Here is a 16,631-nt window from a genome sequence, read left to right on the forward strand (position 1 = left end):
TGTATGTGAATGGGTGCAAATATAAATGTGTGGTTATTGAGCTGTAGGTGTGGTTTGTGTTTCACTTTTTAGTAAATGTGTGTGTCTGTAAGTCTTCATGCCAGTTCCTTGACTTCTGTAGGTGGGTATCTCTGTGTTTAGATGACTGTGGGTTTGAGGAGGTAAGAAGGCCTCTTTGCCTTGTGGCTGCCCAGGTTCAGGCTTGGCCAAGTCACTACACAGTGCTCCTGCGTCTTTCCGTCTGACAGTCAGTGTGTCCAGGCCGGCTTCTCCCTTCCCGCCGCCCTAATCTAAACCATGCGGATTCCTCAGCCCAGAGGGGCCGAGTGCCCGTCCAGCCCCAAGTGTTAGAGCGGGAGGCTGCTAGCCTCACACAACTAAGGATTTCGGGGTGTCGCGGAATAGATAAGAGTGGGGTGTAGGGGGAATTTGTCCCCCACCCCCATCCCCACAGGATGGCGGGAGCAGTACTGATTGACAGTTGTAACGTCAGCGCCTGAGGGGGGGGTCGGGCCGGGCCTCCGCCGGGCCGGGGGTGGGAGGGAGTGAAGGAGGGAGGGAGGGAGTGAAGGAAGGAGGGAGGGAGAGAGGGAGGGGAGGCCCAGCCCCAAACCTCAGCTTGCAAAGGAGATCAAGGGCCGGGCTCCAGAACTGGGATGTGTCGGGCCCTGAGGGTGAGGCTGGAGACTGGACACTGACCCAGTCGGCTCTGAGCCCCCAATCTTGTTAGCCTCCATCTCCAGAACCCGTGAGTCTTCTCCTTCCCGGACCTCGGACCCCTAGGTCCCCCGGGCCGCAGGAGTCCCCGGATGCGGCAACCCGGCTAGCCCGAGCCCAGCCAGGGTGAGTATCTGCGGCCCAAGGGATGCGGAGCCCTTCGGGGAGAGGATGACCGGTGTCGTAGAGGAAAGGGTCCCGGCTCCTTCGAACCAGTGCCGGCTCTGCGTGAGGGGGAGGCGGGGAGAGAGAGAGAGAGAAAGAAAACGCAGACTGAGAGCAAAATTAAATCAGGGAGCTGGGGATAGAAACCCGGATCGATGACAGTAGCAGAAGGGGCGAAGTATACAGGGGAAAAAATATGAATAACTGAACCCTTTAGGAAAAGAGCAAGGGCAAAATCATAGTCCATGGAGGTAGAATAAAGAATATGAAACATGCCCCTGAGGCTTCAGGGAAAACTGTAACGAAAAGACTAGCATTCAAATAGAGAGCCAAATTAACAGCAGGACAATTAACAAACTAATTCTCCAAATAGAGAGGGGAACGGATAATATAACGAGCGACCAACAAGAATCAAAACTGTTAAAAAACAACACTTTAGGAGCGTGATTAGCTACCATTGTTCAAGCTCTGGTAATGATTTAAACGGGAGTCCCCGACCCAGGAACTTTTCACCTTCACTTGGGTTTTCAGACAGTACAGACCTCTGAGAATCCATGAGATTCTAAACATCGGTACATTTTTGAGAGTGATTGGAAATCTGCAAGTGACAAGGCGACAGTAGCCTAAAATAAGCCAAGTTGTTTCCTGAGTGTTCTTTGTAACTATTTTAATAACATTATAAATTATCCTAAAGTAAGTACAACTATCGAAGCAACGTGACTGATAGCAGCTCAGGTACTAAGAGCAACAGTAACATTATTCATGACTGAAGAAATAACTTGAACGCGGATTGTGGAGACATTGACAAAGACCAGCGAAACAGAAGGGACAGAGGTGAAAATGGTAAAAGTACCAGAAATTATCGACCTGGTGCTATAATAACGATGATGAGAAGAGAAAGATCCATTAAGAACCGGGAAGTTTGTTTTAGATATCAAATTGCCTAAAATAACCAGAATAGCGTAATCCTACTCATGACAAGCAAAACATAAAAAAAAAAAATAAAAACCCTATTTAGAATAATGGTACTTGATTGAAAAGGATTAAACTCAAAAGACAAATAGCACCTAAGTATTTTTAAGGGAAATATTAAAATATTGGGTGAATATACCGACTGGAATCGGAAAGGACAGTCAGAGCAAACGGATGGGGGGGGGAGTGAATAATGAAGGGAATAAAGAGAAATCGTGAATAATAAAGATCTGGAATTGTGTGAATTGCAATAAGAGTAACGAGAGCAATTTGTTCATTGCAGTAATCCATACAAATACGGATAGTCTAAACATCAAACAACAGTGAAGATCTTTATGTTACATGGTCCATAATCCTAAAACGACAATAATTGTATTAATAATATTCTTAAGAAATGTTCTGGTTAGGGGGAATTTTAATTCAACCTATTAGGAATAATTAAATTAAAGAAGAGCTGCAATGGTTATGACTCTATAGCTTAGTGTTGTAGTTTTAAGAAAGAAGGGGGGAAGGGAAGGGGAAATCAGGAAAGGGAAGAAAGAAAAAAAGGGGGGAGGGAAGAGAAGTAATAAAGAAAATGAAAACAAATAAGAAGGGAGTCCAAAGAGAGAACCCGGTACCAGATAGCGGGAATACATTAAAAACCGCAGAAATTGCAGGAATTGCTTCGGATTTCCCCACCCCAAACCATCTCACTCGCAGCTAGATAGCGACTATAAGATTGCCGGGGCTGGGAGACCCGTGTCTAAGTTACTGCTTGGCGAAGGTGAGAGAACTGATGGAAATAGAGGTTGGGATGCTTCGGAGGGAGGGTCACCTGCAAATCCGCCGGAGCAGCCGCAGTTTTGACAGTAAGACTGGAAAGGGAAAGCGGACTTAGAGCGGGGAGGAACAGAACACAAACCGGGAAGACGGGAATCCTAGTCTTCAAGGAGCCGGGAAAAGCTCGCGGACGGTAGTAACCCAAAGTTCGCCAGTGGCCACAGTGAGCGTAGTAACGGCAGCAAGAGCCGGCTAGGATGGAGCTTTTGTGACCTGGATCATATCAAGACTGGGACAGTGATATTAAACTGAAAGACATCTGGAATCGCCAGCCACGGGCTACAGGCAGCTCTTCTAGCCGTGGTCCTTGGCAATCGGCATCCTCCCATCCCCTCAACGTCTAGCACGGTGAAGATTGGAAGGTTCAGCGGTCTCTCTCAGCTAGCATATCTGGTTAAACTGAGCGGCCCCACTACCCCTTGGGCAGGGGACGCTTCCCAGGTGAAATGGATCCACTATCTGCTTTCTCCATCCCTCCCTTCCAAACCTCTCTGCCTTAGATTGGAAGCCAGGCCTCTCTGGGTTTAGCGCTGAGCTGCCCTGGGCTACTTGGCCTCCAGGCAGGCTTTTGGAGCGGGAGAGGTTAGCCCTGAGGACTGAGACTACTGCTTACCTGGGGGAGGTGGAGAAGAAAGCGAGAAAGGGCTGCCCTTAGGATCTCAGGCCCCAGTCCGGAATTCGGTGCCTGAAGATCCTTGAGCCTGGCCCGCTCCCTGTGTTCTGAATGAGAGAGCATTGCACTCTGCACAACTCGAGTCGGAGTGGGCCTAGTGGGGTTCCTGGGGACTGGGGTGGGGAGCAGACTGGCTTCCTACATCTTTGGGGGTGTTTGAGGTTGGCTGGTACTGTGTTTTGGAGGAGGGAGTATTTGGATTTTCGTCCCTGCATATACTTAGAGAAAATATAACAAGCTAGGAGGAGTCCTGGGACTGTACGATCGAGCTTCTGAGGAGCGTAGCCTTTGGCCCTTCACTGGAATTCTCTTTCCGTGCCATGGCGGAGGTCTCCCCGTTCCCTCTCCGCTGTCCAGAGGTAGGGGCAAGCTTACCAGGACTTGCTGAGATTCTGGGCCCTCCCTCTCTGATTTCTGCCAGTCGGAGGACTCCGAGGGCAGGGAGAGGGGGCAACTGTTGGGTGAGGGCACCTGGGTCCCTCGCCGTGGCCTGTCGTAAGGCAGCGGAGCCTGCAGGGATGAGACCGGGACAGCAGAATAGAAAGAGTTCTGGTCAGCCCAAGATTATTAGATTGGCGAAGGAGAAATGAATCGCTTTTAAATTTTTCAAAATTTAATTGTTATTTTTAATTTCAAGACTGAGACAAGCCAAGTGACAGAGGTGTCATGGAGACCTCCGAAAATCTAGGACACTCCTCTGTGTTTTCTCAAGTCTGTCATCATTTCTCTATGACCTTCGTCTGAGTGTCTGTGGGTCTGTCTGTCTGCTAGCCGCTTATCTTTATAGGCTTTTCCCAGCCCTTGGCCACGGCTGGCTTTTATCTCTTCGGTTGCACTTGGCTTGTTTACATTAGGAAGGCCCAGGGGGTGTGGAGAGCCACCCCAGGCAAAAGGGACAAGAGAAGAGCAGAGGCTTGGAAAAGAGATGCTAGCAGTGCAGGGAGAGCAGAGAAGAAAGCAAAAGAAGGGAGTGGAGTGAAGAAATAGGACAACAGAGCAGAGAAAGAGGAGCAAAAGATTAGAGAAGGGGAGAAAAGAGGGAAGAGCTAAGCCAAGAATGGAATAAAAACAAATAGCAGGGGGGAAACTGTCAGATTAGTGCAGGGCTGATGAAGGAGAGTTTTCTAGTTTTTCTAGGAGAGGTGAAGGTGGGTGATGAGGGCAGGGATACTCACAGGTGGGGAAGTTGGAATGGACCTAAGCCTCTGGGTGTCAGGATAGCAGGAGCACTGGTGCTTTAAGAGCAGAAAAATGAGTTTCTGAGATTTATGATCCTGTGGTACCCCTTTCCCCGGGTGTTTCCAGTTCCTAGTTATTGCACGAGGTGGAATACTCTTTTCCCTTAGCTGAAAACATAGGAGGCCCTCAGTTTTGGGGTATATGTGTGTGTGTGCCTTATGTCTTTAAAGGTGTTTGGGCAGTGGTATTGTGTTTTCAGGAATTCTGAATGCTTAGATCGAGATTACAGTTTCCAGTTATTGCACTGAGATGGAATACTCCTTTCCCTTAGCTGAAAACACAGGGAGTCCTCAGCTTTGGGGTGTATATGTGTGTGTCCTATGTAAAGGTGTCTGGGCAGTGGTATTATGTTTTCAGGGATTCTGAATGCTGAGACACAGATTAAAATTGAAATGTCCAATTTTGAATTAAGTGGATTGTAAAGATAAGAGGGAACAAAAATGTCTCTAAAATATCAGGTTCTCTCTATAGTCCAAATAAAAGGCAGGAGAGAGCCCTCTAACTAGGTCAATCAGGTCAAATCACTGGGTACTGTTTGTTTGGGCCCAAGGATATGAAATGTTTTTATCTGAGCCTGGGTTGTGGAGGCCCAAAATTTAATCTTGTCTGCTAAAGTTGTCTGTCAGTGGCTGCTGGCGATGTTTTACTGGAAAACGAAATACAGATTTCCCATATCTGTAAGACTGCAAAGTAAATCCTTCAGTTTCTGGAATCATCTCTTCCCCACCTTGAGGACTTATCTCTAGCTAGAGATGCTTATCTGTGTCACCATCCCTCTCAGTGCAGGCCACAGTATCCTCAAGATTTGAAGGCAGAGAAATTAGGGCCGCTGGTAGTAATGCCTCAACCTGGAGCAGGATCAAAATTGTGAAATGATAGAGGATGGTGGAAATGGGTATCAGAGATAGGACTAGAGTTGGAGCTGGACACAGAAACACTGAGAAAGAGAAAGGCATGTGGAGATGAATAGAGCTAAGAGCTGACCAAAGCTAGGGACAGAGCTGGGATGTGGACATTTAGATGCTGAACAGTACACATACACATATTCAGGGTGAGGTGGGATAGAAGAGAGACCCAGGATAGAATATTGCCACATGAGCTAGAGGGCAGCTCTCTGAAGGTGCTATTGGACTCCTATGCCACCAGTGCCCAGTGCCAGGCCATCAGGCTCCGGCACAGGATCCTATGTGACTCTAAAGTCACATTCTGCTCTGTGTGTCTGTATATGTCCCACAGGAGATGCTTCAAGACAAGGGTCTTTCTGAGAGTGAAGAGGGCTTCCGAGCCCCAGCCCCTGCACATGGAGAGCAGGCCTCAGCTCCAGAGCCAGCTTTGGGTGGACAGGGCCTTACTGGTACTCCCCTCAGCAGCCCCCAGGGCCAAGATGCTGAGCAGGTAGGAACTGGGGGCTTAACTGGGATGGGCAGGTGGGGATTGATGGGATGGAAACTGGGCCATGGTATACCAGAGTTTTTGCTCAAAGGCTTCTGAATGTGTATCTGGGAGAGTACCTGGGACAGGCCCTGGTGTTTGTCTCTCTGTAGATAGGACTTTCCCATAATTCAATCAATCAGAGGACAAACATGTCCATAACACACACACCCAGGGCTGATCTGGGTTGGGTGCCTTTTCTCCTCTAAATCCGGGCTCCAAACAGAGCAGGGCCCTTCCCTCCCGAGATGCCCATAAAAGCGAAGAATTTACTGTCCCAGACCCAGATGGCCGGGCTTTTAAATGTTTCTTCCCCCCACCCCCAAAGTGTCCCTGGGCCCCTTGCCTGGCGGGGCACTAGCTCTATCGGCTGAGTCTGGTTTGCTTTGTTAACTTGTTTTTATGGGCAGCCCAGGCCCGGAGGCTGTTTGCAATTCTTCCCCCACGGGGCTTTAGTTGGGGAGGGGGTAAAGGAGTGGCCCTTAGTAGTGCCCATTCCCTTTCCCCTTTTGGTGGTATATAATTCGTTCTCTCAAGCGGGATCCGTGCTTAGGCATAATGATGTAGGGGCCTGGCGAATTCAGCAAAAGCTTTAAATTCTGGTCAAATCGTGGCAGATGGGGTCCCGCCATACTGACCCAGATTCCCAGATCTTCGAGACTTGTTAGACTTCTCGGGTATCCAGGTCCAGAGGCTAGAGACCAGGAATGAGGCGGAAGTCGCTGCCCTCTTGGTTTTCCACCCTCCCCACTTCCCTCATTCCCGCCACTGCCCACCTGGGAGTCAACACCAACTAGCCGAGAAAATGGGGTGAGGACCACAGGACGGAGAAGCGGCCTCTCAGCGAGGGACACCAGCCACAGGTCGAGACACCTTGGGCTTGGAGAAGAGAAAGAGAAGGGAGTTGGGGGAGAAAAGCAAATTGTGCCGCACTTTCGGGCTGACTTAGAGCAGTGGAGCAATCGCCCTTGGCCTGAATTTCGGATCCCACAGACGACATTCGAATTTCGAATCTCGGAGACTGTCGAATTTCAAATCGCCCGGACATTCGAATCTCCGATCCCCCAAACGTTCGAATTTCGAATTTCCAATTGTGTCGAATTTCGATCGAACGCTGTACAATCGCTCCCGTAGGTTCAGTGTCAAAGGAGCTTGTCAAGTCTATAATCATTTTGTGTTCCCTTTTCCACTCTTCTGATTTACTGGATAATCCCGCGTGTTGATAATTGCGGAGGGAAAAAATCCAGATTTTTAGGGAAGATAAATTTAGCGATTTCAATTTGGCCAGGGTGCGAAATACTCTGGGTAATAATTGCCAGGTTAAAAAAGAGAAGAAGCGCGGAGGAAACAGTTGATTCCATTTTTTCCTTTCCAAGGGCCGGAGTCACCTGTCCCACGCGTTCGAACTATCCGGTGGTAGAATAAGGCGACGGTCGGAACCGTTTCTCCTTTTTATTTTCAGCCCTTCTTGGGACTCAAACCCAACTCTAGGGACTTCAAAAATAGCTTTATATATGGTTTTATTTCTGTGTACACTAGTATAAACTACACAGATGAATATATATACGAAGAGAGGAAAAGAAATAATTTTCTAAAGTCACTGGTACATTTATTATTATTTTTTAAGCCGAAAGCACGGGAATATATCGGGGGAATCGATTCCTGAGGGCCAGGTTACCTGCTCCGAAATTTTGTTGGACGCAATCGGCTTGACCCAAGTTCCGAGTCTTGCTTAGAGTGGAGCTAGACGGAATAGTTTGTTGTAAGCCCAGAGTTGTGTTTTGTGAGGGACTATCAGGTTCATTAGGAGTCCCTTAAAATGGGAGCAAGAAGGCCGCAGGAAGAGTCAGGGGTGTCCTAATTAGTCCCACCTTTTCTGGGGGAGAGTCCCGTGTGTTCCCATGCCAGGAAAAAGGGGGCCGTTCTTCCCACTCCCCCTATACACTACTTTGGTGACCTCGGTCCCGCCCCACCCCCACTCCATCTACCTTTGTCGAATTCTTGAGTTTCAATCCCCCTTCCAGCTGGGTGTAGGGTGCCTCTTGTCTTTAAGCCTCTTAGATCCCATTCTCCATCCAAGAGGCCAGACTGAAAATAGGAATTTTGATTAGCTCAGAAAAGTGGAGGCCCCCTCTCCCCTCAGGAATCAACGGCTTTCCTAGGGGAGGGGGCCCAGAACAGGGGCTCGGTATGATTGCTTGTCCTCTCCCCGCTTCCCCCAGACAATCGAGAATATCAAGGTGACTCTGCACGAGAAGGAACTCTGGAAGAAATTTCACGAAGCGGGGACCGAGATGATTATTACCAAAGCCGGCAGGTCAGTTTTTGTGGGAGTATTCTTTGGAGATTTTAAGAGTGAGGTTGGGAGAATCTTATGTCGGGAAGGTTCAGGTCTGTGAGGCCGAAGTTCTCTCATCCCCTGAGTCCTGGACTACTTTGGCCCTGGGCTGGGCGCCCAAACTGGAACTATAAATTCAAACCTTAACCGCCTTATCCCTCAATCTCCTGCTCCGCACCCCATCCCCCTCCCGACCCCGAACGCCAGCCAGGGATTAAGCAGAATCAGCTCGGGACCCTGTAGACGCCAACCTTCTCGATCCAGGTCTCAATCCCAGCCCTTCTAGGAAAAACTTTGTGCTTTCCTACGAATTAGAAATCCGCTAGTGACCATAGGAGGCAGACAACTATGCAAATAGCACCCAGAACTTTGGGGTCTCCAATTTTGGAGTTTTTTAGTCTGTGGAGAGGATGAACCTTTCAACCCCGAGATTCCCTCCAACAGCAGTATGGGGTGGAAGAGAAGGGAACTTTGATTTTCCTCTGCCTACCCCCACTCCCTACCCCAATTCTCCTCGAGAGTAATTTAGCGGTTCCAAGTGCTCTGGATTTAAATAAGATACTTCCAGGCAGAGGGAAGGGACCCTGGAATACGCCTGTGTTGATCCAGTGTAGGCGAGACAGGAGGAGAGAGAACTCAGGACTTTTCTCTTTTATGATTTGGAAGGTTTTTGTCCAGTCAGCAGGTGCCGGGGAAAGGAGATGGACAGTCAGCTCAGCAGGCAGGTTAAGCAAGAGCGCCATCCTTCTCCCAGTGGAAGAAAAACTCTCCCCTCCCCCCACTTCCCCCCTTTCCCCTCGCCCCTTCCCCCCCCCCCCGCTCCCGACCTGCTTATGAAAGGCTTGGGGGGCTGCCCTTGGGTGTTCCTCTCATTCCCCTCCCCCTTGGGGCAAAGGCGCCGATGGGGTGTGGGTGTATAGTGGGGATAGGGGGTGGGGGCCAAGCAGCTCTCGGGGTGGCTGCCAGAAGGGTGATTTATAAAGTGGAAACATCTTTAAAATGCGATGGTGTCTGTGGGAGAGAACAAGGATGAGGGGGGAGAGACGGAGGGTGAGACAGTCAGGGAGATAGGGAGAGAGACACTCAGACTGCTGTGGAGGACCAAAATGAAGGGGTGAGGGGAGCGATAGATCCGATGAATTAGATTTGTGTGAGCAGTCAATCTGAAAACACTGGTTCAGACCTCCCACACTTCCCCCTCCCCAATAGCAGGATTTGTTGGAAACGATTTCTTTGCTTGACAATTCCAACTCCCCCACTTTAAATTGAGCCGTGGGTAGTAGTAACACCAACAGTAATGTCGGTTACTATAGCAAAACCTAACTCCCTTTTCTTCCCTTTTGTAAAAATGTTTTTCCTAGCTGGGCAACTAAATCTCGGAGATAATTCAAGAAAACATGTCCAAATCTCTACATCTCAAATGACTTTATGTATGTGAAAATCACTTTCTAAATGTACTTTATCAATATGACTTATAATGATGACGATGATCATCGTTTATTATTTAATGCTGAGGTGACAGTGTGTTCCATTCAGGAGGAGTCAGACATGTCTGTTCCTTGCCCCTAACCTATCTCCTTACCATCAGCTTCAATTTTCATCTTTATTTTAGTTTGGAAGCCAAAGATGGACTAAAGTGACTGCCTCTGACTCCCCTCTTCCCAAAACATACTCTTTCCATGTTGAGGCGAATCTTCTCAAATGCTTATGGGATTTCATTCTTAGAGAAGAACTCTGCAGGGATAACTGTTTTACTTTCTGGGATAGGGGAAAGAGTTTTGATCACTGTGCCATGGTCTTGTACAGCCTTTCTTCATGTTGTACTCTGACCCATTTCAGTAATAGGGCTTTGGGGTCAGGGAATGAAGAGAGGAACAAGAAGTACAAGACCAGAACTGTCCATTTTAAGGGGAGTAGCCATAGATGACATTTTTTATGGGAGATTGCTTGGGAAAGGATGAAACATTGTCTGAATGCCTGCACCTCTGGGTGGCAGGTAAAGCTCCAAACACCTTAACTTCAAGGAAGAAAGATCCTTATGGCTCTCACAGGTGTTTGCTCTGTTTGCCAGTAGCCCCAGGGCTCAGAGAGGGGAGACTTTCCAGCTTTAGGCAGATGTTGGTGAGTGAGCCTGGCAGAAGTTCAGGGATGAGCAGCTGAGAATAATAACAATAGTAAATAGTGGTTGTGATGATAAAAATTTTCCTTCTTGCTGATGGGTCAGGGAAAGGGTGGGGGGGAAAGCCTTTCCTTTCCCAACAGAAAGTTATCTGTGCTGTAAATCTTCTCATTAAAAAAGTCATTTAACTGGCCTCACTTACTTTTCATTGCATTCCCCATTAGCTCCTGTTTCCTAGAGAAGACACTCACCTCCCTCATCCTAGTTCTCCTTACTTTCTCTCTCCCCTCCAACCTGCAGCTCTCTAAGGCAACACACTTATATAGAACTTTCCAAAAACTCTTTAAATGGGATTTATTTCATACATACACACAAAGTTTCATTCTTGCCTTTTAAGATATACCAATAATTTTCTTTTAAGTTCCACCTTTCTATTCTCCGAACAAAGAAAAAAAAAATTAAAAAAAGCTGACACAGCAACCTTCTCTGATACTGTAAACCAGAATCCATATTCTTAGTCCCCACCTTGATACTGACTGGGAAATGAAGTTTTTTGTTATCCAGGCCCCAGATTATTCATTACAATTTAACACTTAAGTAGCTTATTATGATTGTTAGTGTTTACTTTATTGTAGTAATTTTGTATCATTCTCTTGGTTCTGCTATTTTCACTTTGCATTAGTTCAATCAAGTCTTCCGTGTTTCTCTGAATTCTTTATATATTCATGTTTCTTACCAGTGCAGTAATATTCAATTACATTCATAGCGAATAATTTGTTTAGCCATTCCTCAACTACTAGGTGCCCATTCTGTTTCCAGTTTTGTTTTTATTTCATTATTGAGGGTGCATTTGAAGTTTTTGCAAATCCTTACCAAAAAAACTTTTTAAGCCCTTATCAAAATCATAGTATTTTATCACAATTCTTTCCTCTTTTCTAGCAAGTAATATCATGAGTTCCCAAATATGATGTCTGCAAAATCTTTTTGCACCATCCTTCCCTGTCTGGCATAGTCATCTAGGCAGTATAAGTAATGGTCCCTGTCTATATTAAAACTAGAATAGAGGGCTGGCACAAATACATTTCTAATGGTAAGCTTTAAAAAAAAAAAAAAGGATTTCCCTCACAAATAGTTTAAATGGCTCAATTAAGTAGATTGCCTATGCAGCAAAAGTACATAGCACCGAAGCATTCTGAAATAAAGGTCATACTTGTAGTAGCTCCTTTTTCTCCCCTGAGACTGGAGTTTTTAACCTGGGAATCTCCAGATTTGTTTTGTTTTTGTTTTTGTTTTTAGTTTGTTGTTTTGTTTGCTTTAATATGTCAGTAGCTTTTAATACAACTGGTTTCTTCTTGAATCTTATTCATTTTCTTTCATGCATTGAAAAACATGATTCGGAGAAATTCATAAGTTTCACCAAAAGGGTCTATAACTTCATTCCCAAAGGTTAAGTACCTCTGTTCTAGGGTATTAAATTTGACAAAGTGAGTTCCTTTCAGAATTCATTAGAAATGGGTAGTTCAAGTTTTAATTCTTCCCATTTCAGGGATGAGTAAGTGGAGGTCTGGGGAAGGGTGTATGTGGCAAAATTACCTTCCTTTGATCACACAGCCAGGAATCGGGGCTGGGCTCAAGTCTAAGATCTCCTAACAGTCTCTTCTCTAGAAGAGGGAGAATGAAAGAAGTTTCTGTCTTCCCTGGAGGAGAAAAAGGCTGCAGTGGAGACAGATGTGCAGATAAGGTGAGCTGGAATATATTCTTCCTAGCTTGAATCCTTTTTTAGTCTCAGCTTCTTTCTCCTTGTGACAGAAGAGTTTAGGGGCCCTTTCCTACTTTATTCCTTTGGAAGTTTAGTGAGTCTATTTTTCTCACTATGGATGCCTTGACAATAATTTTGCTGATAAAAGGTGTAGTCATAGCATGATCCATCCAGGGCCAGGTCTGAAAGAAAGAAGGAGATATCGTAGGCAGGTCTAGAAAGGATAAACAAATAATCTCAGGAAGACCAAAAAACAAAACAAACAAACAAAAACGAAACAAGACAAACAAACAAACAACAACAACAACAACAAAAACCCAAGGCCAGCCAGACCCTCTATTTCCTTACCTGCTCTTGGGAGAAGCAAATGACTTTGACCCGGATAAAATGGGACCTCCCATCCAATCCGATTTCCAGGTCACCCCTCTTCTCCCTAATGTTGGCCCTTCATTCCACTCAGTCTCTTTGCCATTCCTTCTTGCTCCCCTCATACCCTCCTCCCCCTCTCTATACCCTCCCGGTCCCTTTCTTTCTTTCCCCTCCCTTCCCCAGAGAAGTTGTGTGTGTGAGAAACAACATTTTCTCCCAAACTCAGATAAAAGTGAGCTTCACAAAAATTTAAATATAAACGTCCCCAAGTGAAAATTTCCTAACTGCCTGACCTCCCTGTCCTGGGGTCCTGGCTCTGCCACCAGATAAATCTTCGTTCTCCCATCCCCATAGTCTGAGTTCAATGTTGCTTGTGTTAGTGACAGTGAATTTGTGGCTGAAAAATGAACTACCGATGAGAACTCCCGTTGAACCTGCATTGTTTGTTATTCCGAGGCCTGGCTCTGGCTCAGACTAATCCCCAACTTCAAAGCTTCCTGCCCTTTCTCTGTATACATAGCGTCAGGGCCCAGTGGCGTGGGTGATAAGAGAAATCAGGGCTTGGACAAACTGGGAAAGTGGGACCCGGAGAGACAGCGCTTTGATCTCCGGGAAAGTATTTTTTGAAAGCCTGAGTCTATCTAAAGGAAATACCATTACAACCAAAAGGTTGGGGAGCTAAGAGAACCAGCTGACTCTCCATCACCCATCCCCCTACCCTGCCCTCCCCCCCAGCATCTATTCCACACTCCCTTTCTTTCGCCCTGCCAACGAGCGTGGGGGAGTGGGGGGGTGGTAGGAGGGGGGTGGAGACATATTTCCTTAAAATGATTTCAAGGAATCAGGGAGCATTTTTCTCGGAGGAAAAAAAAGAGAAAATGAATTAAGTGATTTTTGCAATTGTTCTTAGACACAATAGTTCTATTTTAACACAATAGTTGTTGCAGTTCCGTTCGCTCCCCTTTGTCTATTCTTCCACACTTCTATTCTCAACCCTGGCATCTTCACCCCTGCCATCCCTAGTTCTTCGAATCTCGCTTCGTAATTAGAAATACTGACTTTGGAAAAAGATTCCGAGGAAGACTAACGGAGAAAGGAAAGGTGTGATTTTGTTTTGTATTCCAGTCTTGTTCTCACGAGTTCAAGTTATTCAATTGCTTTATAACTTTAGCCAAATCGTTTCATTTTTTTTTGCCTCAGTTTCCTCGTCTGTAAGATAAGTGTCACAGTAATAAGTGTAGTATTTACCTCCCGGTATTTTGAGGCTGAAATGAGATCGTTTATGTAAAATGCCTAGTAAACTTTAAAATGCTATATAAATAGAACTTCACCTTTCATAAGCTCACCTACTTCAAATCCCAACTAGTGTGGTTATTTTCAGATTCTAGCAACCTGACAAGTTATTGTTTTCACAGCTGAGTTATTTCTGAAAGAAAAGGTTGAAAATGAAAGTTTTGTGGTTAGTGGGATCTCCCTGGGCACTTAGATGGGGATATTAGCTGGCAGGATAAGGAAAAAGGAGAATCTGGGAGATTCTGGGAGATGGAGTAAAATGGATTTGTCAATAATAGTGAAAAGTGTCTTAAAGCAAGGGTTTTTATCCTGGAGACCATGGACTTCATAGATTTCCATGGGTATTGGGGAGAGGAAAAGGGAAAAATATACCTTTATTTTGACTAACCAGAATTTCACATTTCCTTTCATTTTAAGTTAAAAAATTATTCTGAAAAGATTTCACCTAAAAGAGTTCAGTATTTATTCTGAATAGGCTTCACCAGACTTCCAAAAGGCTCCCTAACATAAAAAGGTTAAAAAACCTTGTCTTAGATAATTTATTTTCTTTTTTCTTCTTTCTTTCTCTCTGGCTTTTCTTTCCTTCCTTTCTCTCTCTCCTCTTCCTTCCCTCCTTTCCTTGTTCCTTCCTTCCTTCTTTTCCCTCCCTCCTTCCCTTCTTCCTTCGATTCCTCCTTCCTTTCCTCCTTTCTTCTTTCCTTCCCTCCCTCCCTTCTTCCTTCCTTCCTTCCTTTCTTTGCTCCTTCCTTCCTTCATCCCTCCCTCCCTCCATTCCTTCTTTCCCTCCTTCCCTCCAATTCTTCCTTTCTTCCTTTCTTCCTTCTTTTCTCTCTGCCTCTGTCTCTCTCTGTCTTACTTCTTCTTTTTCTGACTCTCTTAATCTTTACCTCTCCAGTTGGGAGTTATATCAGATGATATCTGAAGTTCCTTAGCACTCTAGGATTCTGTGCTTTTCTAAATGCTCTTCAACAACCATGTTATCATCAATTTCCCCCAGCTCTGCCTAAGGGGTCAAGAGAATCCTAGCCCTCTTGCCCTCTGGCAGCTTCATTATACAAAGTGGCCTTTTCCACTTGCATTTGTGAAGTGTATTGCCCAAATACCCACTGAAATCTTCTCCCCTTCAGTTCCTGCCATGGAGGCCTCCAGGAAGCTTATTTTAGCAGGTCATTCTAAAACCATTTGTGAACATGAAATAGATAAAGGCCCCTGAGCTCGTCAGCACTTCTCACTCATCTTAGGAGCCTGTTTGGTGATCAGAGGAGAGAGACCAGCTTTCATCTCCTCCCTGGGCCTGGATTCGCTTGTTTATGCTCCTGACTGAGCAGTTTCAGTGATGGTGCAGAGGGAAGTACTCCATCTGCCCAGATGGAAGGGGCCTTGGGAAAGAGGAGGAGCTTTTTCTTGAGCCTGGGTCCATTGAAGAGAAAAACCCACCAGTTTTCTTCCTGTTAAAACATCTGCTGAATGATTTACTCTCCTTTCTCCTTTTCCTTATCCTGAGACAATTGGCTTGCTGTTCATCTCTTCTTGGGCTAGGAAATTTGGGTGCATCTCATGAGACATAAATGATCTTTGGGCATCAAAGTAGCGCTATGAAACAGGTAGCATGAGTATTATCCTCATCTGACAGTTTAAAGTAGGAAAGTTCTTTGCTCAAGATTGATGAAAGAATAGAGGAGAACTCAATTCTTTCTACCACCTTTAAATGTTTTCCTCAGCAGAGTCAGATTGCTCCCAAAATATGCCAGTCAGTGATTTGTTCTGCGACTTAAAGCCCAGAAAGAAATTCTAGAATATAGCTCCTAGTTGTTGTTTAGTCCTTTTTCAATCATGTATGACTTTTTGGGACTTCCTTTTAGGAGTTTTCTTGGCAAAGATACTGGAGTGGTTTGCCATTTCCTTCTCCAGCTCATTTTACAGGTGAGGAAACTGAGACAAACAGGATAGCTTCCCAGAAATTCATAGCCTTAACTTTAGGGGATTAGGAAGTCCCTGGAATGGTTTGGCCCTTATTTTTCTTACCTTCTGATTCCAACTAATATATTTTCTCCTTACTTTTCCACATCGTACTCCACCAAGCAGCCCCTTATAGCCTGTGGGAACAGTAATTTGTTTAATCAGCTACTGGGACAGGGAATGGTGAGACAAAATGGAATCAGAAGCCAAGGTATTGGAATTAAGTGGAAATAAGATCCTTTACAATCTGATAATTAGCTCTCCTTCACTGGAGGGAAGCTAGTAGATTATTCTAGATTATGGAATTTAAAGTTGAAATAGACATGGAGATTATCTAGTCTAAACCCTTAATTTTATAGATGTGGAAACTGAAACTCAGGAAAAAATGATTTGTCCAAGATCAAGAGTTGGAAGATTATCTAGTATAACTTTTTTTTTTTTTTGAGGCAATTGGGATTAAGTGATTTGCCCAGCGTCACCTACTTAGGAAATATTAAGTGTCTGAGGCTGGATTTGAACTCAGGTCCTCCTGACTTTGGGGTCAGCACTCTATCCATAGCATCATTTAGCTGCCCTCAGTATAACTTTTATGTGGAGAAAAATTGAAAGAAACAAACACAGAAACCTATTTAACATGTAAAGGACTGCTTGCCATCTGGGGGAAGGGGTGGAGGGAGGGAAGGGAAAAATCGGAACAGAAGTGAGTGCAGGGGATAATGCTGTAAAAAATTACCCTGGCATGGATTCTGTCAATAAAAAGTTATTTAAAAAAAAA

The 16,631-nt window shown here is 45.4% G+C and overlaps 1 protein-coding gene across 1 annotated transcript in view; it reads left to right on the top strand.

The window, feature by feature from the left end:
• The first annotated feature begins 674 nt into the window (after window positions 1-674).
• The window catches only part of TBX4 (T-box transcription factor 4), a 51,676-nt gene continuing 35,719 nt past the window's right edge, over window positions 675-16,631 (top strand). Inside the window, exons 1-3 of the mRNA XM_051994114.1 lie at window positions 675-843; window positions 5,825-5,983; window positions 8,242-8,336. Of these exons, the coding sequence (XP_051850074.1) occupies window positions 5,828-5,983; window positions 8,242-8,336 (251 nt within the window). The 5' untranslated portion in view covers window positions 675-843; window positions 5,825-5,827. The remainder of the gene's footprint in view (window positions 844-5,824; window positions 5,984-8,241; window positions 8,337-16,631) is intronic.

This window comes from Antechinus flavipes, chromosome 4 (genome assembly GCF_016432865.1).
Source record: "Antechinus flavipes isolate AdamAnt ecotype Samford, QLD, Australia chromosome 4, AdamAnt_v2, whole genome shotgun sequence".
NCBI lineage: Eukaryota > Metazoa > Chordata > Mammalia > Dasyuromorphia > Dasyuridae > Antechinus > Antechinus flavipes.